General features: G+C 35.8%; 3 protein-coding genes across 3 annotated transcripts; 2 read left to right on the top strand and 1 right to left on the bottom strand.

The window, feature by feature from the left end:
* Positions 1-1,162: 1,162 nt before the first annotated feature.
* lman2lb (lectin, mannose-binding 2-like b) lies at positions 1,163-6,454 on the bottom strand. Its single transcript, XM_065250306.1, has 8 exons — positions 6,229-6,454; positions 5,754-5,872; positions 5,552-5,669; positions 5,382-5,464; positions 4,081-4,242; positions 3,888-4,002; positions 2,586-2,705; positions 1,163-2,472 (listed from the first exon to the last, which is right to left on the bottom strand). The coding sequence occupies exons 1-8, from the start codon at positions 6,431-6,433 to the stop codon at positions 2,330-2,332; spliced, it is 1,065 nt and encodes a 354-aa protein (XP_065106378.1). The 5' UTR covers positions 6,434-6,454; the 3' UTR covers positions 1,163-2,329.
* Positions 6,455-17,967: 11,513 nt separating this feature from the next.
* tbx3b (T-box transcription factor 3b) lies at positions 17,968-21,252 on the top strand. Its single transcript, XM_065250010.2, has 7 exons — positions 17,968-18,514; positions 18,711-18,978; positions 19,220-19,366; positions 19,688-19,764; positions 19,855-19,979; positions 20,132-20,673; positions 20,856-21,252. Exons 1-7 carry the CDS (start codon positions 18,219-18,221, stop codon positions 21,147-21,149), a joined length of 1,749 nt encoding a protein of 582 aa, XP_065106082.1. The 5' UTR covers positions 17,968-18,218; the 3' UTR covers positions 21,150-21,252.
* A 1,020-nt stretch (positions 21,253-22,272) lies between these two features.
* tm2d2 (TM2 domain containing 2) lies at positions 22,273-25,672 on the top strand. The gene is made up of 4 exons (XM_065250304.1): positions 22,273-22,793; positions 23,109-23,196; positions 24,783-24,898; positions 25,258-25,672. The coding sequence occupies exons 1-4, from the start codon at positions 22,522-22,524 to the stop codon at positions 25,469-25,471; spliced, it is 690 nt and encodes a 229-aa protein (XP_065106376.1). The 5' UTR covers positions 22,273-22,521; the 3' UTR covers positions 25,472-25,672.
* The last annotated feature ends 414 nt before the right edge of the window (positions 25,673-26,086 follow it).

Below are 26,086 nucleotides of genomic sequence, written 5' to 3'. Positions count from 1 at the left end.
AGCACCACCATCTTAGACTCCTCTGTATTCAGGAGAGAGTACGCACTTTTCTTAGTGACGTATGACAAATTCGGAGGGCGGGGGCACAGAGCAGCAGCAGAGTAGCCTCCGTAGGCTGCGTAAGCTCTCATCCTGAATGCGGACGGGACTAAGATGGCGTCGCTACCGTAATGTAGTTATTTACGTTAATAAAGTTTTAAATATGGATATTTCTACAGCAACACTGCGCGGATTACCATCAGAAGACCTTTGTTTATCATCTTGGCGCCGTTTGGATTTCATTTGTAAAGGATGGACGCACTTATTTTGGACTTGAAGGTCGTGGACCCCGTAACATTACATTTAATCAATTGAAAGATCTAAAACATTTTCTAAAATATCCGAAAATGTGTTTGTCTGAAATACGATGGACATATGCAACTCGGACAGCTTGGGGGTGAGTAAATCATGGGTTTGATATCATTTCTGGCCGAACTATCCCTTTAATGGGTACAGTCAACTGTGTGCTTACCATCATTTATCACAATAATTTCAAAATATTTTTTCCTACTACGGAACTCTATAGTCACTATTTGCTGTGCGTTTACCATAATTTCTCAAAATATCTTCTTTTGTGTTCATCAAAAAAAAATCATACAGGTTTAGAACAACATGAGGATTCACATAAAATGTCCAGTTAAAGTTCTTCTTCCGCAATAGTTAGTTTGTCCAGAACAAAGCATTCACATAACCCATCTGGGTAATATACTTATGCCGCAAAAGTTAGCCTGTCTAGAACCGAGCTGATTTAAACCACAATACTGTATGACACTTGCATTACATGTGAATGGCCCCTACGCTAATAGGATTTGGTAACTTTCTCTCCCTGTCTCGTCCTCGACCCCGAGGACAATGAGACAAACAGACCCAATTCCTGCTGCTGTGAAGGTCATCACACCACTGATCTACTGACCGACCTTCAACGTGATGCCCAGCTAATGCCTGACCAACGACCATCGTTTTTCTCCTAGGGGGTTTTTCATCCCCTGGAGAGTCCGCCACGGATGACTGCCTAGCTCAGTAATGCATTGAGGTTGTCAACTTAGTCATCTTGGATATTGAAACACTAAACAGAAAATATAAAAAGGTACTTGAAGATGCTTTTAATAAAACAAAACTTAAAAACGAGAAAAGAAGACAAAAACTTTAATTTAGGCATTTAACATAATTGAGACGACCATGAAGATTTAAAACACATCAGTCTGATACAGCACCCTGCTCAGTCACAGAGCTGATAATAACAGCATACAATCTTTTCAAGTTGTGAAACAAAGTCCAGAGGCTGCGTAACTGCACACAGCTGTGAAATATTGGAACATGGATATATCAAATTGAACAAAAGAAAAAACCCTTCTAACAATGCAATTAATAAAGTAGTGCATCTCTGCCTCTAGGCTACATGAATTAAAGATATTATCACCACTTCTATTATATTTATCAGCAAATCAAAATTATTAAACATTGTATTCAAATAAGGCCATAAAACACAAACTAAAGGTTAAAGGTTCCTGGATAAGCCACAATAGGATCAATAGAGCTTATTTAGTTCAGTGCAGTTTTGGAAAGAGGAGCACATGTAACACAGCGACACTTATCAAAGTATATTTATTACAAAACATGAGTTTGGGACAATGTCTTTCACATTTCTCATTGATGGTTATTGCTGGCTATTTAGAAGAGAACAGCCAGTCAGACAGCATTATTTATATATAAAGCTATGGGATGACAATGAAATTAAAGGTAATCAAATTTGCATACTGTTTAAAACATGAACGCTGATAGCTAAGAGATGATTTACTGATTTACCAATATTGTGACATTTCATGTTCAAGGTTCACATTTTCATTTAATTGATTTCTGTGCAATTGAAAAAAAAATCTTCAGTGGTATTAGACAACCTGAGTAAACAGCATTATGATTAACTGATTCACTTGGTGTTATGCGCATCAATTCCTATGCTGCCTAAGGGTGAAAGGCCAAAGTCAATGTAACTGGTCAGGTATAAAAATACAGCACAAAGATCTGAAGAGGAAAAACAAAGTCTGTATCGTCCCTCTCCCAAAAATCTCTTTCTTTCTTCTAAAAGATGTTGGTGAAATCGCAATTGAGGTTGTCGGTTTCCACTTGTGGAGGGTAGCTATGGCTTTCAGCTTAGCACTGACCTTCAGGTCCTTTCTGTTGGTGATGGGGCAAGAACAAGTAGCATTCTTTTGATCTTCATGAAAAAGTCAGTCACACTCACGTCGGATCTCTCGTCCGGTTGCCTTCCTCTTACAATTTCTTCGGATGGTCAGTAGAAGCGCTTTCGGCTGTTTTCTTTATACCGGCTGTACAGAAAGAGAATAACCACGACCACCACAACCAGCGCAACGACGGAAACGATGAAGAGAAAGAAGGTTGTGATGATGCTCCTTCCTTCACTAACTGTATCAGCTGTGTGAAGAAAACAAATGTGAGCTACACCCCTTGATGCATCAGATCACAAAACATAAACATACATAAACATACATACATACATATATATAACGCTATAATGTTTACATTACCATTAGGGTCCACTCTGTAGTCTACACTAGGTATTGTGATCTCCATCTGGCTGTCTTGTTCTTCTGGACTGTATTCCACTGTAAGTTCATATAGCTTGAGGGAGATCACGTCATGGTTATCTAGAAACAAAATATGGCAAGAAATAGCAAAAGAAAAATGACTCTAAACTAATATTATTGCAGGAAATATCAACTTTTAAAAATATGAATCTAAAGCATCCTAAAATGCTTTGATAATAAAGGGAGACTTTATAAGGTCTGGTGCACAAAATCTATCTACATGAACTGACTGAAATATTACTTAAAGGTGCAGTGTGTAAATTTTTGCAGCATCTAGTGGTGAGGTTGCGAATTGCAACCAACGGCTCAGTCCACTGCTCACCCCTTGTTTTTGAAATGCATAGAGAAGCTACGGTAGCTGCACCGGAAAAACATGTCATCGTTTGAGACAAATTAGTAAAAAGTTTGTCCGTTAAGGGCTTCTGTAGAAATATGATGGTACAAAATGGTGACTTCCACGTAACGGGACCCTCGGTGCATGTAGATAAAACGTCTCATTCTAAGGTAATAAAAACATAACGGTTCATTATAAAAGGTCTTTATACACCCCTGATAATACAGTTTTGTATATAATTTTGCATTTCTGTCAAGAGATCCTTCTAAAAATTACACACTGCACCTTTAATACACAAATGGATGTCATTAATTAGTTTGCACAAGTAAAAAAACACTTTTGGATTGCCCTAAATGTTTAAGATACATGCTACAATGCTTATGCACTTAAAACATCTTTAAATCATGTATGCATGACATATATAAATCCGGGGACCTCGAGTAGGCCTCCAGGAGGTTTCAGAGAAAAAAATCAAATTTTTAAATCTAAATGTTTAAATTTGCTTTGTATCTTTCTAGTTCCTTGGGGCTTGTATAACAAATATAAAATATATATATAAGGGGTGGACATCAAATGCATGATTTGACTAAATCGTATACATTACCGGCTGCGATTTGTCAACTTCTTGGCGAAATATGGGTCTGTGTAGTAAATGCTGCTCCATTTGAAAGCAGGTGATGGCGATTTACTACTAATCACAAACCAGCTTTACTAAAGAGATATGCATGAGAAACGCAGGCGACTTATTGCCCACTCCTAATTTATATATATTTATGTCAGTGGGTCCCTTACAAATGGTTCATCATATTTGGGGGTCCTTGGTATCATAAAGTTTGAAAACCTCATCCAATCGACTTCTTTTGAAAAACACCCCAAATAACACTTATTCATTTTAGGGTAATCCATACCTGATAAGTCTCCAGTGGCTGATGAGGCTCCAAAATAATAACCTGGTGGCAGCTTCACACCAGGGATGTCCAGACACTCCTTCCACTCTTGTTTCCCATCGACATCTGTCATCACCTGAAAGACAGAACAGGACATGAAGGTGCACACAGAACCATAGGAAGATAGTTGGGGAAGAACAAGAATGCTTCTTACTGTAAGTCTGTTCTTCATGTATCTGACCAAGAGGAAGGTGTCATAGTCAACATTTCGTATGTGACCGGTGCAGCCCCCAAGATCAGTAGACCGCCCATCACGGTCATGATCGTACGCGACACTCCCATTGCCGACCATTGCAGAGATGAAAGGGAAAGTTCTCTGACCGAGAGATGAAGCCGGTTAGATGATTTTTCCACTTATATGGAAAATATGTGACCCAAGCTGTGAAATCCAGGCTATAGATGGATTTCAGTCATGTGACCTTTTACGTCATGCCGCCATCTTGAGGACCTACCGAGTACCAGTGGGCTATTGACAAGCATTGGCTACCTTGCTACGATTTACGGATTTCTTATCTTTTACTGTCTATGATTCTTACGGATACAGTAAGGGCTACAAAAGACAACGTGTGGCATCTCGACTGTCATGAAAATAAACGCTACTTTATTATATTTTAAAAAATATATCTTGGTTAGGATGTGATGCCTACTCGATCCCTGATGCGTTCTTCCAGCCGCTGTCCGCTGCTACCGAACTACCACTATTTAACAACATAAGAAGGTGAAACACAACATGAAACTTTGCTCGAAGTATCACCTGGATCTCTACACATGAACGCGAGCATTGAGAACATTGTTTACTAAAGTTTACAAAAAATAAAGGTTTTGTACAACTGACTTTGGCTGTTATGGTGTACGCTCGTCATCTCTGCCAGACGTAAATAATCGATTGCCGAATGCGAATGAATGAATCTCATATGAGGCTCCTTTTTCAACTAGAAGGTCAATATTGTTTTTCACTTGCAACAAAACAACAAATTATCAGTGCATTTTTATGGAACTATGCTTTAGGAGATATCAATATTTACTCTCCTCACTCCTTACGTCGCAATTGAAGATCGATACATCTTGACTGGGAAGAAGGCGGCGAGCGGACGCCAAATCATCAAAAGTCAGTTGTTCAAAACCTTCTTTTTAGTAAACGTGTTGAGCCTTCTTAGTGTTGTTAAAATAGTGATTTTGATGCTCACAGCATATTGAAGGCATAGCTTCTAGTTCTTTTGTGACCACTTCAGGTCCTCAAAATGGCGGAAGACAAGTGAGTGACGTCAGCTGATATTCATGTATAGTCTCATAATGTAATTTTGAGATTAGGAGCATCTAAGCTTGATTATTAATTTTTGATATGACCTCAAAGGGAAGTTTACAAATATGCATTATGTATCTATTGACTTGGACCAGACCCGTAAGATCGTACTGTAGTTGGCAATGTTTTACAAATGTGAAGTAGTCACATACCTCATGCTGCTTGTCATCATTGGGATATGTGTCCACAAAAATACCCAGACCAGTGAAATAGTTGATGTTTCCAAACACTGGACCTATAAAGAAACCCACAGAAAAACAAAATTACTATCAAAATAAGAACCTCTGTAAACTAGATGATTATAATATTGACTATTTCTTACCTATTTGCATTCGCTCTTTGGTCAGCCATATTGCAAGACCATCACCATGTAGATTTTTCTTCCCATCTCCATGGATCCTAAATTGTACACGCAGTTCCCAGTCCCTAATGTAGCAGGGCTGCACATATAAACACACTGGTCAACAAGCCTTCTCACCTTCCTGGTCCTTAATATCCTAAATTAAATGTTTTTACAAACTCACAATACGACTCCAGACGGCTCCTTGTCTGCTTTGCAAGTCTGGTGTCAGCCGTAGGGTATCAGGCATGATCATTGTGTTACCCATAAACTCCCAATGAGAAGAGCTGGATGAACCCAGCCCTGTGTGCATACAGTTAAGATAGAGAGTTATCAGTAAATCTAATGAATAGGTGAAAATCTAATGAACAGAAACATATAAGGTGCTAGAAACACGTGCTGTATATAATGTCATGTCAAACAAAACATAAACTGTCCTCTACTTCCGCCCCATGGACGTGAGATTAAATCACTGCAGTTGCGAAATAGTAATGTCACAAAGTAAAAGAGGAAACACAAAAATGAGAAAAATAGAAACATAAAGACACTGTAAACGTCCTGACAATAAGCTAGTTGTCTAACTAAAGTATGTTTCCAAACAACTAATCGACTTTGCTCAAGCAGGTGCCACTTTTGGCAGTGACATGCATCACGCTTACCTTGGTATGGCTTACTCAGCGAATACTCTCGCTTGAGAAATTCATAAGTATTATCTTCATAGCTGTTTTCTCCATAAGTACTATTTGCTAAAGTGAGTATTAAAACTAACAGCACAGACACTCTAATTTTGTTTACCAGACTGTACGGTAGATTCATGACTGTTATGTATATACTCCGGTTCAACTTCACGGCGATGGTCGCCATTTTTCCTCGCTCACTTCAAAATGTCCGCCCCTTATCGTTATTGGTCAGTTTTCATTCGTGCGCTGTGATCATTTGTTCACAAAAATGTCAATCATCTTTTCGGCCAATTACAATTTCTCTGTGCTTTCGTGTTTGATGTGTATGTGGGCCAATAAGAATGCTCAGGAAAATTAAACTATCTCTTCAATATCTGTATCTATATCTTAAAAGTAAATTAGTATATTATTTACAGACACATTGATAAGAAAACACATTGTTAATTAAAACTCGGTAGCATGTTATATACGATATAATATACATTTTTGTACATGTAAATATAAAAATGAGATATAAATCTAAATCTAACGCTAAACTAAAATGCAAACTCTCATGTCCTAAATCTGTCATCCTAAACCGCAATAACTGGCTGGTATGCAAATATTGTAATTTACATGGAAAGTTGAAACCATTGCAATCAGCAGGTGAGAAAAGCAGTGACTGATTCTCGACGTTAATCATCTTATGTCAAATATTTGCTTTTTAATAGCTATACGTTCATTTGTTTGCCATTGCTCGAATAAAGGAGAGATAATGTGTAAAGATTTGGCAGTAAATAACCGTAGACAATAGACATTCGAACTTTATGTTTTTGAAGCTTTTGATTTGTTTGGCTTACCTGCTTAGTAAGCGTGCACACTGACTGCTGTCCAGAAACAAATAGAAACAAACGAGTTATCTTAATGCTTGTATTTTAATTACTTGTTTTGAATATTTTATATACAAATCTCTGATTGTAGTTCATGTCATTCACCAATAGATGTCGCTTGACATATACTTATGTAGACTTGAGGCTATTTTGACTATTTAGTTCACCTTTGACATTTTACTCTTTAAACAGACCTTCAATACTTCAACGGATTCCTTCAGTGAAATCCGACTGCCATCCCAGACTACCCAGAGTGATGCAGTTTATGTGTTGAGGTAAATCCAAATAGAATCGTAAATGAAGTTATTGAAATCCATTAGTCTACTCATGGTCGGAGTATCTATCCATAACTGTTTCTCAGCCAATGGTGATCATATCAAGAAAGAGATACAATGAACTTCTTGAAAAACCTGTTTTTTAAACTTCCCTAATAATCCTATCAAACTTTATCAAACATATTACAGCTCTTCCATTCTGTAATCCACTTTTATGGTCTTTACCAATTATATTATTTCATGACAGGACTGCATCCTTATCTATTGTACAGGAATGCCATTAGTTCACTTTACCTGCAGTAAATCTCAGTTAATTTCAGCAAACCAAGTCGCTACAATGTTTACACAGTGATTTGTGATGTTTTATTAAAATGATCATATGATGGCATAAAAACCTATTTAAAATAATAATTATATATATATATATATATATATATATATATATATATATATATATATATATTGTTGCCTAAAATTTGGTGTAGTTATGCTCATTAGAATACATATTTGCTCTACATGAATGACTAAGAAAACACACCAGTAAAACAGTACAGAAATATTAAATAGATTTTTTTCTTCTGTGTGAAATTCATCCAACAAAATCAAATCAAATGTGAAAATAACAATACTACTTTACATCATTAACCTAAATCAGCTACTGAAAAAAAATAGTTTTGCCAGAATTAATTCAAAGTGTAAGTCTTTTATATTTAACAAGGCACTGTAAAGGTACATGTTTTTCCAGTTTGCTAAGTGCACAATAGCCTGTGTTACAAAGAGAGGTCTACAAACATTCAGCATACAAGTTCTACCTGTACAGTTTAGATCCAACTATTGCATATGAGCAAGAAGATTGCAAAACGCACATACAATACATTTTCATAGTAGTTTCTCTGGCCTGTATAGCAGACAGCTTTTAATATTTACTTAAAAAATATAATACGGTACTGTACTGTATGCTACGGACCTCCGAACTATGGTCTTTCAATAATAGATATTTAATTAGCATAAATCTTTTTGTTTAGCTAGCAGGATGCCGATGCCTTTATATCAGTGTTAACCGTAACACGATTAGCATGTCTTGTACTTGCCAACACTTTCCCTAAAGGACAAGATAAGGAGGTGTAAAGCTTGTCATGGATCAAGTAGCTTGGGGCCAGAAAATTGTCTAAGATCATAATGAGCGCTTCCTGGACAAACATACCCCAGTTAAGGCTGAAAAGACAGCTGAGACATAAAATGAATACCCTGAATGGAAATTCTCTGTTTAGATTGTGTAGAAAAGGGGGCCAAGCATTAATTTAATTATTTCATTGGTTCATTTAAACTGATTTCCACACATACACTGCTGGCTTTCTGCAGGAAAGCGATACATTTTGTGTAAGTGATACCGATTTGGGGCAAGTAAAGTATTTGGCCTAGCCGAAAGTAGATTTTCACACACAGAACTTTAACCCTTTACAGACTCTTTGTTCTCTGTAAGCAGACCATTGCATGCAGCTGCTTTACTGAACCTCATTCGGTGAAATCTATATTTGTGAGGCCAATATCCCCTGCTGTTTTAATACTCCATCACCAATCATTCAGGGCCTATAATCGTGTTTTTGTGACAGATCCTTTCACACCAGGCTGCACCTGTTCATTCTGTAATACACATACTGCAGCAGATTTCTTTATTTAATAAATGTATTGCTAACAAAATCATTTCTTCAAGGCTATATACATTAGTGACACTGCTTGTAAAATCCCAGCTTAAGTATTTTTTTTGTAATTTACTGTTTACATAAAATGTCTACATAATGTAAAGAGCATTCGGTGAAAAATATAACTTTAAAATCAGTGTGAAATGACTGAAATCAAACTTTAAGAATTTCACAAACAGGGTTACTTTTTCCCCACATAGGATGACATTTACATTTATTCATTTAGCGCACACTTTTTTCAAAGTGCTTATAAATAAAAGAGATTTTAACAAATTGTCTATTTGTATGAGACACAATCTAATATCACATTATGCCTGTTCTCCTTTACGATGGTCCTCCTTTTAATAATTTGATAATGAAGAATCCTTAATTCTTCTTGTATCGGCTTGTGTTGCCCACGATGTACAAGATTATCCACAGTTGTATCCGCCTTGTATATCTTAGTGCAGACAGCCGACATTCAGAACACCTTTAGACATAAATTTTCACACTGTGTGAATTGAAGGCTGTAATTACAGGCAGGATGAAGATCCACATGAGGGATGATGGGCTTTTTATGCTGAAGTGCCTTCAGCGCCTGTTCTTCCATTGAGATGTTTGTGCTGACAAAAGAGAAAGAAAGAGAAAGAGCACATTTTCTTAATTAAACAGCACAGATCCAAACAATCCTCATCAGCGTCTTCCAATCAATAATTCACACCAACCGTGTTTTCTTAAGTGTCTATTTGACTGTTAAAGTGCATGTTTTTATTTATTTAATTTTGTCTAGTGTACTAATAGCTCATTTTTTTATTCCTAGTGTATACAAGTGATGTATATACTTTATATGGAAGCTGCATTTTTATCAGGATATTATAGTAGTTAACACAAATAATTATATAATAATAACAGCATAAATAACCTTTTTTTTGGCAACAAATTGTCATAAATGCCTTTTGGTTGAATATTGATGTAAATCTAATTTATAAACATAATAGATGTTTATATGAAATATTTGGTAAGTTGTTTAAATTGTTTGATTTGTTAAGCTGCCATTTAGTTGATGAATATCAGTACATTATCTTGCAATACATTTCCTGAATCATCTTCCCTAAGAAAGGCTTTTATTTAAAATGTGACGTGTTGTCCCAGAAAAGCCTGCACTTAACTATTATCTGTCTGCCGATTTTTATTGTTGAATCTGATCAATACGCCTCATTAACATTAGAGCAAGCCTGTCGTTTGCTCAATTTATTTGTTTATACAATCATACCAATGAATGTGGTGCTGACTGTCCTTTGGCATTGTGACACTTTGTCTTTCAAGGGAGAAACTTTTAAAATAGCTGAAATTTCACATACTGTAAATTAAATTTAGTTTGAAACATTAATGTAATTTATTGAAAATGTAACAGATCTATGAATGCCTTTCGGTGGAAAATACAGGCTAGAAATTAAGTATTTAGGAAAAAAATATTTTCACATTTTAAAATGTCAAATTAACAGATATCAGCTGGCTTGTTAATTAAAAAAAAAGAATAAGATGATTGTTTCTAATAAAAATATTTTATTCTTTGGCACAATGGCACATCAATCACATCCACACAAAGTCATTTCACAGGCAGACATGATAAATTCCAAACATTTCCAGACCTCTCAGATCCATCTGTGGTCAAAGCAACACCAGAAACTCTTTGTGAATGCAGTTAGATCATACGCAGGCTTGAAATAAAGGCTTGTAGCCTAAAAAATATACAGATATATACATGCAGTGATGCTGACTGACAGATGGGATCAAGGAAAAAGCTGTGATTTTATAAATGTAATAAAAAGAGTCAACAACCAAATTTGTCAAAAAGCAGTGTACCGAAATGTTCAATATAATTGACTTCAGTTTATTATGCACAGTGGATTCTGTGTAAACAACCAGAATTCAAAGGCTTCTTTAAGATGGTGTTTATATACAGTTACGGCTCAATGTTGACCTTAAAGAATGCACACCTACAAACAAAAATTTACAAACAAACACCAACACACATTAAAGCTGGGGTGATTGTGTTTAAAGAAAACTCTGCCCTTGTTGACTTGACCTTAATGAGTAAAATGTAATACAGCTTATAAACAACTTTTAATTACTACTAAGACTTAGTAATATTAATTGTAATTTTTGTTTTTTATTACTACAAACTCAGTAACAATCTGGCAATTTTTTGTAAATGCAACAAAAGAACAATGTAATAGAGAAATGTATTATACAGTTGTTAGCTCATCACTTTCTGTCTTCGTATTTACTGTTTACTTCTTTGATCATACACTTCAATAAATATTAAACCCCAAAGGCCCCACAAAGCTTTAATTAACATAGTTTTATTGGCTTTATTGCATTGCAAAGTCAATCCAGACTTATTGATATAAAGAGAGTAAATCACTTGACTGAAGCAAATAGAAATAGAAAAACAATACAAGCAGCCAAAAGAAAAGAAGGAGTCTATAGAAATTGATTTTTTACACATTTTAATTATTATGCTTTTAAGATGAAAGTGTATCAGATTGACGTTTAATCAAAAAGTAAATAAATACATAAATAAATAAAACTTCAATAACAACAATCATTTAACAGTTCATTCAGACTGCATATTAAGTGCCTTACGTTCTCTGTCTAATTTTAGTGTAAATTATTGCACCTTTTTATAAAAAGCTTTTACAAAAGGATTTAATTGGAAGAATTAGCCACTAATGGAGTAATTTATAAGTATGCTATAAATGTGTATATCTGCTGTAAGTGTATAGCTGCTTATTGATTTTGCAATTCACATACTGTGCTAGCAGCATTCCTCAGTCATCCATCTGAAGGGCTTAGAAAAAATGCTAAGTAAAAACCTTTTCTTTACCATCAATACTGTAAAAAAAAGATTAAAACCGATTACCGCTATGCTTAAAGATTAAGACAACAAATATAAGATAATTACTGTGCGCTATATAATTCAATAAATATATCTTTGAATTAATTTATATTATTTAATTTCAGTTATTATTCAGTTTTTTTATTGTAAAAAAAATGAATACAAGTGTTAAAACTTTAGTTTCTATTTAAATAACTGAACATCAGATGCCTTATGTAAGACTCCTAAAATATACATGTTTACATCTAATTTAATTTACCGAAAAGCTTCCTTTATTTACCCCTTCCCTCTCTGTTCATTACTCAGATTCATGTTTAATACTCTAAGGACTACTACAGCTTTTAATCACAGGTTTACGGAGCCTGGCAGACCTTTCCTAATCTTCCAGAGTAGGTTTTCACTGCTCAAAAACATCAATACTGTCTTTTTGGCGTGACTGTTCATAGGATTAGTTGTGTTTCAATGAGCCATATCCCCTGAGCCTTACACATTTTCCCGCTGAGAGCAGATCTGAGGTTTCCCCTTACAAAATCCAAACATTTGCAAAACGAAACTTCTAAAGTGATCTCAGATCAGCTATACATAGTGACTGTCACCAAAGCTGTTTGATTTCATTTCAGTGTCATGACACACAGACCTCTTGTATGTTGAAGTGAGTACTGAGTCAGCTTATTTACATTAATCAAATAAATGATCAAAAATACAGTTTTGAACACATTAACCTAATTACAGAGCCATATTAGGCAAAAATAAATAATAATTGTATATATAAAATTGCATAAAATTAAATATGACATTTTAAACTTGCTTTGCCTTTCAGAGAATAACTAAGATTACTTGTATAAAACTCGCTAACCACCCATAGCCCCAGTCTCTTCGACAAGTTTTTAAGCAATAACTGAACAAAGCCAGTATTAGAAATGTGTTTCATTACTTCATGGGGACCGACCTTCATCCGAATCAAAGTACGTTTTACAATGCCAGTTATCATTGACCTCCCAACACTGATCAATAGCTGTGCAAGAGAGAAAGTTGTATTTAATTTTTGAAGTGCAGATGTGGCAATGAAATTGATTTCTTTCTTTATCAAGTGCAAACCCATAAGATGTTTTTCTCATCACCCCAAACAGTGCCGAACAATTGTGCTGCTTTTCTCTGTCTAGCATTTCTTCACAAAAAATAACCTTCAGTACAAGGTTATTCATTGGGCATCTTTTTGGATCTCAAAAACAGCTTTCACCTGGGCTCCGCTTAGGGGTTCTCTTAGATTCAGACACCCAGCTGTCATTTCTTTGCAAAATAATTAATTTTATTCTGTAGAGTATTCATGCTTGAGTCATCAAAGGTCTATTCAACAATAATGTATTAAATCATAATAACATAGTATACATCTAATATAACATTATATGATCGTTTCACATTAAAAAAGAATCGTGGAAGGACACAACATTTAGATGCACTTTCAAGGAAAATCCAAAATAAATCTGACTAGAAAAATGTACAATGATTCTCAAAGGCTCAGTCAAGAATAGATTCGTACTGCCAGAATTATTATTTTATTTATTTATTATTATATACCTCATTCGGAAGCTATGGATATGTCAAAATATTGTTCGGTCCTATGCCATGCTTTTAAAACAGGTATTATGGATCTAAGTAAAGACTAATCTCTTTGCTTTCCTGTAGTTATCTATTAGCAAACATTATTTTCAGGAAGTGATGTTCTTTACTTGGATGTGAATCAGATTAATGACTTCATTGCAGGCTCCCTCTGACAATCGGTCATTTACTTTCTTTTCCCTCATTCATCTGCTTTTGGACCTGTTCCCAGAACGACTGTCTGAACAGACACGCTGATTTCTCCTGTTTACTTCATTGCAGATGAAAATCATGAAAACAATGGACTTACAAAAGTTGGCCTTTCCTTTATATTTCTGAGCATATGTACACTTCTCTCATGTCCCTGTGCTCTGTTGCAAGTTCTCCCTCTTCTTACACCTTCTCAGTTCCACTGTTTAACTAAATTCCTCTCACCTCCACTGTCTAAATAGTTCCAGTCACACTAGTCTGTTAGTGGCCGACTATTCATCACAGCCTTTCTAAATAAACAGCTGAGGTGTTAAGAGATGGGCACACTGAGACCATTTTTGCCCATTCAGTGAAGTACAGTATAAGATAAGAGGCATAGAGAACTTTAATTTCCTTCCATTAGGGATATTCTTTATTTTTCCATCCTTTGACAAATCTCAGACTTAAAATTAAAGATGCCAGATCTGCGCTGAAGTCTGCAGCTCCGGTGCGTATCCAGCCCGGAGTCGTCTGCATGCTTTGACTGTTGTAAAGGTTTATGAATGCCCTTGTACTCAAGATTGCAAAAAGCAACAGATGCAATACATGAGCTGGGTGTTTTGCAGTTTCTTGCTCAATAATCTTGCTGGTCACAATATTAACTGAGAAATTACAACGTCAAAGGTCCTGTTTGAAATCTGTGACAAGCCTTAAGCTTCAAAACTTTTCTATCCAGCGACAACTTAACTTTAGTGTAGATCTAAGTGGTCAGTAGTGGGTGTTGGTGGCACAGAGCACTGCTATTTACCCGTGGTGTTAGATTACACACAATGCCTGTTAGTGTTCCCACAATATTTAAGACTGGCATCATGGCCTCTCTCTCTCTCTCTGACAAATTTTAGGCTGTCCCTCTTTGATGTAGGAATGATTGACAGGCAGGTTTGCCCAGTTATGCCTGAGTCATCAGTAGTGGATGGCTGCAGATGGCATAACTCTCTTAATCCTGTATGTGGATCTTTTCCTTTTAACTCTCAGTTACCATAACAGAGCAGCTGAACACAGGAAATAAAGCTGTCATGGCAGAGCATCGTCATAAATTCACAGATTTACCAATTAAAGAAGCAGGGCGTGAAATAATGCAAATGTTACTAAAAGGTGGTCATGGAATAAAGCTGTACGGCCCTGAGGAAAGTTTTCAACATCCTTCCTCAAATGACATTTTTTTGAGAGAGCTTATGTGACCCAGTCTTTGCAAATCCAACTAAATACATCTTTGTGATTTACTGTTTTCTGTGACATTTTATGCTAATATTGTATAATACTTATTTAATGAGACACAGAAATATGAATGAGAATAGAAAGCCCAACAAGAATAAAACCTTTCAATTAAGACCAGAGATTGTTTTCAACAAAATGACTCCGTATTTACATGTAGGCAGGATATGTTTAGCACTTTCCCTATAATGCAGCCATGTGCTGCCAGGCAATATATCCAACAATAAATAACAACACAAAAGTGACGCCAGCTATCCTTCCTCTCAGAGAAAGCCATTATAAAGCGCAATGCCTTCAGGATATTGAATCAGGAATATTATATCCTCTATTAGACGGACTGTTTCAGCTTTATACTAAAAAAAATGGTTCAAACCTTCATATCCAAATGATTGGCTAGAAGGGTTAAATTTGTGAATATGTGTAATATGAGTTACACAACCAGTGGTTTTGGCACTTTAAGGGGTCGAGCGTTCTGATCCGCTGGTTACACTCTGTCCTTTATAGAATGTGCAGCCAAAACTCTTCTGCAATAAAAACTTGTAACCGAATACACCGCCTAATCCATCCAGGCCAATCAAAGCATCAGCTTTGCTGGGGTTGAATCCGCAGTAACAGTCCTCTCATGTCACAGCATGATATAAGGAGATGGTGCTAAAAATGTGTTACAGCATGAAGGGACGGTTGATCTGAAAAGATATACGCAAGAGGCTGGAAAACAGCTTTGTATTAGTGAGCTAAAGCGTGTGGATTTTATTGTAGTGCTTTTGAAGCATTTAGGATTAAGATTGATTATGGGTGGTCTTGTGGGAGGTGAGTGGGAGGGGTAATTTTATGCGAAAGTCTTAAAAAAGCATCACTTCTGTCAATATTTTTATATGTCCTGTTGTCTGTTCTTCAGACTGTATTAAAATCTATGTAACATCAGAATAACTGTATTGTTTGGGTCAAGGCTGATCCTTTTTTAAAACTCATTTTATTTATACTGATATGCATTGCCGTAGCAATGGGTGAATTAACAAATGCTATCCCGGGTGAAAAAGTGCACTAAAATACTCATTATTTAATTAGCCTAAATTAACTGTTTTCTGGCACAAATTTTGTGGTTAATATATCAATATCAAAAAATGAAACAAACGCACTCCGGCCGAGGTGCAAGTCAAAAAGAATATATCCAAATATATAGCAAAAAAATATAGTGACTGCACACTCACTTGCAAAATAATGTATACATACCCTGACAAAGGCTATTTGCCGAAACGTTGGTTAAAATAAAATTATTTTGAAAGTGAGTGTGCAGTCACTATTTTTTTGCTAATATATCAATATACCAAATTTGTCCTTAGGACTCAAGATAAACTTAAGAACATCTAATTCTACAACATACTATTTTGAGACTCTATTTATTTCATTACACTAAAATCAATTTAAGTAGGCTATAACTATGTACTTGCTAGTATGTATCTAGGTTTAGTTTCAAGCATACTTTATTATTACTGTAATGTATTCTGCCTTAACCCGTTTCACACTGTCTAATTTGGGGTAGGACATTGTTATATTAGCTCCTTGTTATTAGATCACAATTTTTTTATGTTGATGCTGTTTCTTACAGACATAATGATTATTGCATTGGTCTTACCAAACAGTGTTCTGTGACCTGTTAGCAATAGGCTTTATACCCAGCTGCACTACTTCCTGAACTTCAGCCAGGTCCTTGTTTCCTGTCTGCCATTATTGGACAAACTGATCCAGGTGTGCCTGACCTCAGTAGTCACAAACAAACTGATTAATCCAGGTGTGCCTGACCTCAGTAGTCACAACAACAATAATCAGACACACCTGGATTAATCAGTTTGGCCAAAAATGGAAGACAGGAACAAGGAGCTGGCTGAAGATCAGGGAGTAGTGCAGCTGTGCATAAAGCCTATTACCTGCCCACGCCGAATAATGTGCCCTATTTAAATGATGCCAGTTTGTTTTTCTTCACCCCATGTTGTCAGATATTAGTATGTAGACCTCTGTGACCTCATAGCTGACGACGGCCTACTGATATGCACTTACTAATAATATGGCAGTAAATATGTTGTAAATAGATTTATGGGGCTATTCTTTTATTATGGTTAAAAAAACATTGATAATTATTTATATCTGGTTGCTTGTTTCAGGATTCCTCCCAAAAATGGTCTTGCTTCCAATCACTTATTCCGTCTCACATTTGTGCAAAACAAATACAAACACACAAATACCAGTACAACACAAAATATCAAACATAATATATACATATGTTATCAAGTGACTACTACAGTACATTAATTTAACACTATTTCACCTATTTTGACCTACAGCTCTGATTTAAAAGTTTAAGTTAACAGACTGCTGAACAAGGATTTCTGCAATTGATTTAATATGCAACTCTTCATTTTCTGATTAAAGGCAAAAGCTGAAAATCCTTAAAGAGAATATGCAATATGCATGCTCAAATTTCATATTTTACTCTGTATTATAGATTTATAAAATAATAACAAGGTTTGTTTATGCTTTTTTGCTAAATAATTGTTACAACAAAATAATTGTAATTTTTGACATATGATATTGTGTAAATTGTGTAAATGCTGGACTGTTCTTCACTTTATTTACGACACGTTTAACACATTTATCTAGACAGCTGATGCTTCATTTGTATCAGATCTGTTAGTTGCAGTTGCTTCTTTGAAAAATCAATTAACCACGCCCTCACGAAAAACAATTGGCTTAGATGTTTCCAAGGAGCCAGTAAAAAAACAGTGACTTTAAAGAGTACACTGATTCGTCCCGACCACAAACCATCCTGCTGTCTGCAATTTCGGTCAGTAGCCTCAAGTTCCTATGGTTTATTTTTGCGGACGGGACCTAAAAATTACCTTAAACAACCAAGCATGTTTTTGTTTAACAAGACAAATACGAACAAAATAGTTGAGTCAATTCTTACAACTTAAAAACGTGGTAAGGAGTTTCAAATGTGACTCCCGTGGAGTCAAGTAACACGTGTACTTCTTAGTTACAAAGTTTAATAATTTAGCCATATTATAACCGAGGTGAATGCTGAATACTACTTTACCGAGGGGCTGTTATCTACGTTGTGAGGATGAAGTGCTTCACTGTAAAATAACTTTACAAGCAGACGCCTGCGCAAGTTGAGAGGATGGCTTATCACCACTTTATACCGGCCAGTCCCTCAGACTTCACAACCGGTCCCATGCTTGGACAGCAGTCTCGTTTCTTTCCAGTTGAGTACGGGAAACAGCAGTTCGGGAACGTGATTCATAATTCCATTCGTTTGTCACTTAAAGAAGCCGCGTCTTCTGCGCACCTGCCTGTGGAGACGAGAGACCCCGACCTGGCACCTGAGGATGACCCCGTGGTGCAGCTGGAAGACAAGGACCTGTGGGGGCAGTTTCACAAAAGCGGCACGGAGATGGTCATAACAAAGTCTGGAAGGTATGAAACAAAAATTGCCTATGAAAAAATTAAAAATGTTTTTGGAGACGCGCATGAGAGCGCACCGTTCTAATCAAAATATGCATTTACGCATTTAGGCTGGAGGATCACATATTTATCAACTACAATGTTCATGTGTGTTTATTTATCCAGCTGACACTGTGAATTAAGTTGTTAACCTGTCTTTTTTCTTCAGGCGAATGTTTCCTTCATTTAAAGTGCGTTGCACCGGCTTTGACAGGAAGGCGAGGTACATCCTGCTAATGGATATAGTTGCGGCTGACGACTACAGATACAAGTTTCATAACTCCCGATGGATGGTGGCTGGAAAGGCCGACCCAGAAATGCCAAAACGAATGTACATCCATCCAGACAGCCCTGCTACTGGGGAGCAGTGGATGTCCAAATCTGTGACCTTTCATAAACTGAAACTGACGAACAACATATCCGACAAACATGGATTTGTGAGTAGTTTGATTTGTTTTATGATTTTTAATCGATTTCTTTTGTTTAACCTTAACTCCTTGTCATGAATAAAATGTTGGATGGGCATAATGCAACATTCAACAAGCATAGCAGCTATTCAAATTTTTCTATTGAAAAGCACTGAACAGATGTTTGTCGATTTAAAAATGTTCATGAAATACAAACAAGATTTCTAATGCAGGTTTTTGATGTTTTTTTTCCTTTTTTCCTTTTCTGCAGACCATTTTAAACTCCATGCACAAATATCAGCCGAGGTTTCATATAGTTCGAGCAAACGACATCCTTAAACTTCCTTACAGTACTTTTAAAACTTACGTGTTTCCCGAGACAGAATTCATCGCTGTGACCGCATACCAAAACGAGAAGGTAAAGTAAAAGAAATGGGAATACATTTCCCCACCTTAATTTGACTTCGTACTGTAATTTTTAAAATATTTAAGAACGAATGTATTTTTGTTTGTTTAGGTTTCGCATTTTGAATTATGTGACGTGTTAACAAGTGTAATCTTATCGTTTATAATCCTGACAAAAATATAAAATGTAAAAGATTAAATGCACTTTGAATAAAAGAGATAAAAGTCTGCCATAGAGTATAAATCTAAGTCTAATCCAATTATTAACACTTGTGATATCTCTTTATACAACTTGCAACCACTTGTTTTTTTTTTGTTTTTTTTTTTTAAACAGATAACTCAGCTGAAAATCGATAATAATCCGTTTGCAAAGGGATTCCGTGATACTGGAAATGGAAGACGTGAAAAAAGGTGAGAAATGTGATTTTTTTACCTCCACAAATTTCTTACAAATAGATTCCTAATATATTTAAGCTAAACTCAAATATTTTTAATATTTAGGAAGCAGACGTTGCATCAAAGGTGTGAAGAAGTGGAAGCGAAAAAAGCCAATGTGTCCACAAACTACATAAATTCATCTGATTATTTAATTCAAGAAGCAAATGTTGTAACATCAACCTCAACAGGTGTTTAGTTGGAATCAGTGTCTAATAAGTGTCAAAGCCTTTCAATGTAAATTATTTTGTACTACATATGCTTTCATATAATCTGTTCTTCCTTTTAAAATATTATGTTTAATATTAGCTTTTGATGTATTTATCAAACATTTATTCTACAGATATGAATGAGAGTGACATTACTGGATACGGGGATGAGAAAGATATAAATGAAGATACAAAATCAATTTCCCAAGATGACCAAAATTCCAGAGAAATCTCTACAACAGTGCAAGATCCAAAGGATGAATCAAAGGAGGAGGAGATGCAAAATTTAAAAAACACAGAGGTCAACAGCAATGAGAAACATGGCGAGGTGGGTGCAGAACTCTTGGATAAAAGAAAGGCAGAACAGCACAATTTTCCGGTGGATGTGACTGATGCTTCTCAGAAGGGTCCGATTGCTCGGCCCCATTACGTGCCCACACCTGGCCTACTTCATTCTCTGCGTGTTCCACCACATTTTTTGTCAAATGTATGCCGGTTTAATTATTATGGGACTGTACCACTTTTGGCATCTGAAGCAACTGGTCCGTGGTTACCAAGAAGGTTAAATGAAGAGGAGGGTCAAGGTTACATATCTGCTGCTTCATCCTCGCAACAAGGATTTATTGGTAGGCCAGATTTACCACCTGGCTTTCAGCAACACAGGACAACCTCTCAGGTATAGGCCAAAGTATTTTTTCCCAAAAGGAATCAATGTTTGATTTTCAATTGAATCCCTGTTTTAGTTTTATTAATGGCTTTTGCAGATGCACCTACTAGTATCAGTGCAAAATAAAATGTTGTTTTATTACCCTAATCATGTTAAGTGTTACAAATGTATTTTTCTGCTGTCTTTTACAGGGTGTGCTTGTCTCAGCACATGGGAGTATTTTATCTTATCCACAAAATTACATTACACCTGCTGGCACCTCCTCTGTGGTATCCTACCAAGTTCACCATCCCCATTTTCTCAATGTGAGCTACGGACCCCGATGCAGACCTTCCCCTCTGCCAGTCTGGATGCATGGCCGAAAACAGTCACAAACTTCAGTATTAATATCAGATTGTAAAACTGGACACGTCGGTGTTACAACTTCAGGATCAGTGGTTAGATCAAAACTCGATAATGATCAAAACACATGTCAGGATCTCTAGAGATGTGTATTGCAATAGCAACATATACTCTTATGTAAAAAATTAAGCTGTGATGATATGAATTATAAGTATATGGTATGAATAAGAGGAAGGTCTGAATTAAAAATTATTATATCCTATTTATTCATAAGTCTTTATCTGCTGTATAAAGGTGTCATAAACCAATGCATAAAGCTGAGTGTTGCAGAGCAACCATTAATAAAGAACAAAATGTAAAAACTTTATACAATTTCTTTTTGTTTTTCAAACAATGTTTTTTATTTCAGATTTGAGGATTAAAGGTTTCTGTTTTCATAATTTATATACATTTAAATTAACATAACATTATATACGTGTCCTATATAAATTTGTCCATTAACATAATTGCATATCCTAATTTTACCACAAGAGGGCTACTGTATAAAGCTATGTATAGTGAACAATTTCAGCGTGTTTAGTTTATTTGTAGCCTACTTAACAGTTTTAATTATAGGCCAATATTAAGATATAACTAACGTAACATAATTTCATGAAATATAATTGTTCACATTACAATCACTAAACAAGACAATAAAAATGTACACATTAATATATGGCATAACAGTTTGCTGAACAAATAATTAATTATTATTATTATTATTGTTGTTGTTGTTGTTGTTGTTATTTATTAATTAACCATCATCATCATCATAATTATTATCATTGCAAGCCACATTATACTCAATAGATTAATCACGTGCACACCAAAATATGGTCTAACAAAATAATGATAATTATAAATATATTCAAACTAGGAAATAAATTATTATAACGTTTAATTCATACCTAAATAACAACAAACTGAGTTTTAATTTATACTTGCATAATATAGAACAGTTTTCATGCGATATGTGACGCCGATGGTTATGGCTAGAGAGGATACAGCTACAGCCAAATCTCGCGGAATGTTTGGTTTAGGTTTGGGTGAAAACAGCGCTCATCCGGTGAGATTTCACGAGATTTTACCTGTAGCTGTATCTCTTCTAGCCGCAACCGCCGAAGCGGACCAAAGTGATGTCATCATTACGCGACATTTACTTTTTTTTTTTTTTTTTTTTTTTTTTTTATTGCATGTTCATTTAACACAAAGGCGCTACAGCGCGACATTTACTTGGTCAACAGATAAACTCAATTTTAACCCCGTGTGTGTTTTGCTCTGAATAATATGGTATATATTCGATTAGCACGCGTCACATAATTTTCGTGTTATCGAATAAAATTCGCCAGGAATATGTCGACAGACATTTGTCAAAATAGCTGTCAAAATCAGCGCTAGGAAGCGTTATCGCGTTCATTTGCTGGATCATTAGCCGTCCAACCTGACTGCTGTGGGGAAATCTCAACTACTAGTCTGATGATCATGCCTCAGATATCAGTCAATTACATTTTATTATGCGGACAGTTCTGCCTGCTTTTTACAGTGCTGCTTTTACAATGCCTGAGTGGAATTCATTCTCAAAATTCAACCGAGCAACCCGGAAACAGAGTGACGACCAGTAAATCGGTTATTTTACCCGAAGTTAACGTTAATGTGACGGAAAGCGTTATTATACCTACTGAACCATCAAATCATACGGATCAGTATGAATACAATCCTACATCTCCGGTGGTGCTTTGTCGATATCTGTAAGTTGAAATCCCCATCTTCTGAAACGTTCTGCTTATTTTATGTAACGTTAAACAACATAAGTTGGATGCTTATTGTGTGTGTGAACCTGTTAAAATACAGTTAAAGCCACCCTAAGATGGTTTTAGTTGCTCTTCCATCTTTGCAAAGTTGGTGATCATCTGGTTTTATCTGGTGGATCAGCTGGTCTTTAGTGGTCAAAACCAGGCAGAAAGACCAGCTAAACCCAGCCAGCACATGTTGGTTTTAGCTGTTTTTTCAACAGGGCAATTGTTACGGTTTTTTAAGCTCATTAATTTTGTTCTTTTATTCAGACCAGAAGAATTTATATTCTGTCAAGATCCTGTTGATCATGGTGGTAATGTCTCAGCTTTTCAGGAACTGGGCTATGGGTGTGTGAAGGCAAGTGGAATAAATGTGTTTTGGAAAAGGTACACTACTGGTCAAAAGACAAAGAAGTAATTGTGTCAATGCATTAAAGGAGCATTTCACCCGTAGAAACATTAATCTTTATTGAAAGTGTGTCATATTTGTAGTCGAAATGTAACATACATTTATTATTTGGTGCCTATTTGACCGAGAAAAGGGGTGTTTGTAGTCTCACTCCCTCAATAAAGATATTGGACTTCCTTCTTTCAATTATCCAAAATGATGAGTTTTACATCATTCAAAGAAGGAAGTGCAACACTGAAATCTGTATTTCTCCTGTCTCAGCGGCAACTGAGGAAATGCGACATTCCACTTTTTTTTGAAGATATGCTCACTTCCCTGCTCCCCTAGAGTTAAACACTTGATTTTTACCATTTTGGAATCCATTCAGCTGATTTCTGGGTCTGGCGCTAGCACTTTTAGCATAGCTTAGCATAATCCATTGAATCTGATTAGACCATTAGCATCGCACTCAAAAATAACCTAAGAGTTTCGATATTTTTCCTATTTAAAACTTGACTCTTCTGTAGTTACATTGTGTACTAAGACTGACAGAAAATTTGAATTTAGTAAAATGGCTGGCTGTTCTAGTGGTGGCCGCAAAAATGTCAATTTAGTTGAACTTGATAGTGACCCTAGCTACTTGTCAACCCACCTGTGGTCAGTGGACGTTGGAATGGATGATCCATTTACTTCTCCTTTCTATCGCACAACAGCTTTTTCCCATTTGACGCATTTTCCCCATGTTTTCGCTTATTTCACACTGTACACAAATTTTCCCGCTCTGTCTTTTGCCAATTAGTGGGCGTAACCACAGTCACTTTTGTGTCACAGGTGATGGCACATGCATACCCCCTATTGAAAGTTATTAAGGGGACTATTTTCGGGCACTGCGTAAATATCATTGTGTCTCCTGCAGCCATGTTACAGCAGCAAAGTCCTTGATTATTACGCCACAATAAGAGTATAGTTTCTAGCCATACCTGTCGGTCTTAGTACACAATGTTACTACAGAAGAGTCAAGTTTTAAACAGGAAAAATATCGAAACTCTTATTTTTGAGCGTGATGCTAATGGTCTAATCAGGTTCAATGGATTGTGCTAAGCTATGCTAAAAGTGCTAGCGCCAGACCTGAAGATCAGCTGAATGGATTCCAAAATGGTAAAAATCTAATGTTTAACTCTAGGGGAGCTGGGAAATGAGCATATTTTATAGTATTTTTATGCCTAATACTAGGCACATGTTAGCTTATTTAAGAATGTTATCACCTAACAAAATAATGATATATTTTAACAAAATATTGGTGATTTGATTAATTATGTAATATACATTTTATTATTATTAATAATTTCCATTTCTTTAATAATCTTTAATAATCACATTATAATTCAATTTATTTTTTTACCATATTTGTGATGAGTTTACTATTCTTCTAATGAAAAAATATAAATAAAGAATAATTTGCCCTAAGCTTTTGACTGGTATTGTTCATTGGGGAATAGGAAAATTAGTACATTTACATGTGTATTCAATAAGTTAAACCATACATTTGCTTGCAGTTTGGAGGTCAAGCGTACAAAGATGTGAATCATACCCAAGTGTTATGCACCGCATTGGATGGCATAGAGTGTGCCGGACCCAGGGAGTTTCTCAGAGGCAATGAGCCATGCATTAAGTAAGTAAAACAATATTTTTTTTACCTATCATTTCTTTCACATATAAGTTTAAAGAGATCAACCAACATGTGATGACAAAACCTGACATTACATAAAATGTTTTGGTATTACAATTTTGTTCCACAAGAGGTCAGTCAAGTACTTCAATACACTTATGTGTGCACAGTACAGGTCCAGTTTGAGTCTAAAAATGTCTTACCTGTATAAGAATAGCTATGGGTAAATACAGCTGTATTAGTTTATAAGCTTTTCCCTATACACTTACTTTGAAAGTATTCTTATAAATAATCCTGTCACCAGTTCATTTATTTCTTTATGTAGTACTTCAAAAATAAAGCCATTCTCTTTGATTTTCAAGATATACAGGGCACTACTTCATCACCACTCTACTGTATTCATTTTTCCTGGGATGTTTTGGTGTCGATCGGTTCTGTCTTGGGCACACTGGGACTGCAGTAGGAAAGCTGCTTACCTTGGGTGGACTTGGCATCTGGTGGTTTGTGGATCTCATTCTTCTGATTACAGGTGGACTGACTCCAAGTGACAGCAGTAACTGGTGCACTTTCTATTGACTGTGGTTAAAGTGGCTGTATTCAACTGAATGAAAACCTAAAGGTTTCGTTGAACACATTGTATAAATTGTGGGTGTCTTATTTGCATTATTTGTAAAATGCTGTCTTTCTTTATTTGTAAAGTGTTTGTGAATATGTACTGTATAGAAATGTCACCCTCCGAGAGTGAAATTCTTAATTAATAAATTAATATTGAAGTCATTTAGTTATTTTCCACTTTTTTGTGGCGCATCCTGTCATTAAATTATTTAAAGGAACATGAATGAATTGCAGACTTTGCAAAAACACAGCTGTAGAGATGTTGCATATCATTTTTCGGCTGTGTACCAACAAAGAGCTGTCAATGAACAGATGTTAAGACGCAGCCTGCAGTGGGAAGTTAGAAACAGTCAATAATGGATTGTATTAAACATGCATCCCTTTGGCAGAATTCCTGTGGTTTTTTTATCACAAAACCATTTGAAGCACGAAATGATAAAGCACTCAAATTTTCTGTATTTTATGCTTATCCCTCAGTTATGATGTATCTGACTTATTTGATGGTGAACAGTGGGTCTGGTAAATAAATGGGACAAATTTTTTGCTTTGTAATAATGTTGTCATATTAGTTCAAAA

Source organism: Paramisgurnus dabryanus, chromosome 5 (genome assembly GCF_030506205.2).
Source record: "Paramisgurnus dabryanus chromosome 5, PD_genome_1.1, whole genome shotgun sequence".
NCBI lineage: Eukaryota > Metazoa > Chordata > Actinopteri > Cypriniformes > Cobitidae > Paramisgurnus > Paramisgurnus dabryanus.
Note: the sequence above shows the minus strand (reverse complement) of the source record. Positions and strands in the feature narration are given on the sequence as shown.

Coding starts and splice junctions, on each gene's coding strand:
- lman2lb (XM_065250306.1), bottom strand. CDS start 6,433: ATGGCGACCATCGCCGTGAAGTTGAACCGGAGTATATACATAACAGTC. Junction 5,670..5,753: donor GAGCCGTCTGGAGTCGTATT/GTGAGTTTGTAA, acceptor TTATATGTGCAG/CCCTGCTACATTAGGGACTG. Junction 2,473..2,585: donor CTACAGAGTGGACCCTAATG/GTAATGTAAACA, acceptor TTCTTCACACAG/CTGATACAGTTAGTGAAGGA.
- tbx3b (XM_065250010.2), top strand. CDS start 18,219: ATGGCTTATCACCACTTTATACCGGCCAGTCCCTCAGACTTCACAACC. Junction 19,765..19,854: donor AATGGAAGACGTGAAAAAAG/GTGAGAAATGTG, acceptor TTTAATATTTAG/GAAGCAGACGTTGCATCAAA. Junction 20,674..20,855: donor AACACAGGACAACCTCTCAG/GTATAGGCCAAA, acceptor TGTCTTTTACAG/GGTGTGCTTGTCTCAGCACA.
- tm2d2 (XM_065250304.1), top strand. CDS start 22,522: ATGATCATGCCTCAGATATCAGTCAATTACATTTTATTATGCGGACAG. Junction 22,794..23,108: donor GTGGTGCTTTGTCGATATCT/GTAAGTTGAAAT, acceptor TCTTTTATTCAG/ACCAGAAGAATTTATATTCT. Junction 24,899..25,257: donor GGCAATGAGCCATGCATTAA/GTAAGTAAAACA, acceptor TTGATTTTCAAG/ATATACAGGGCACTACTTCA.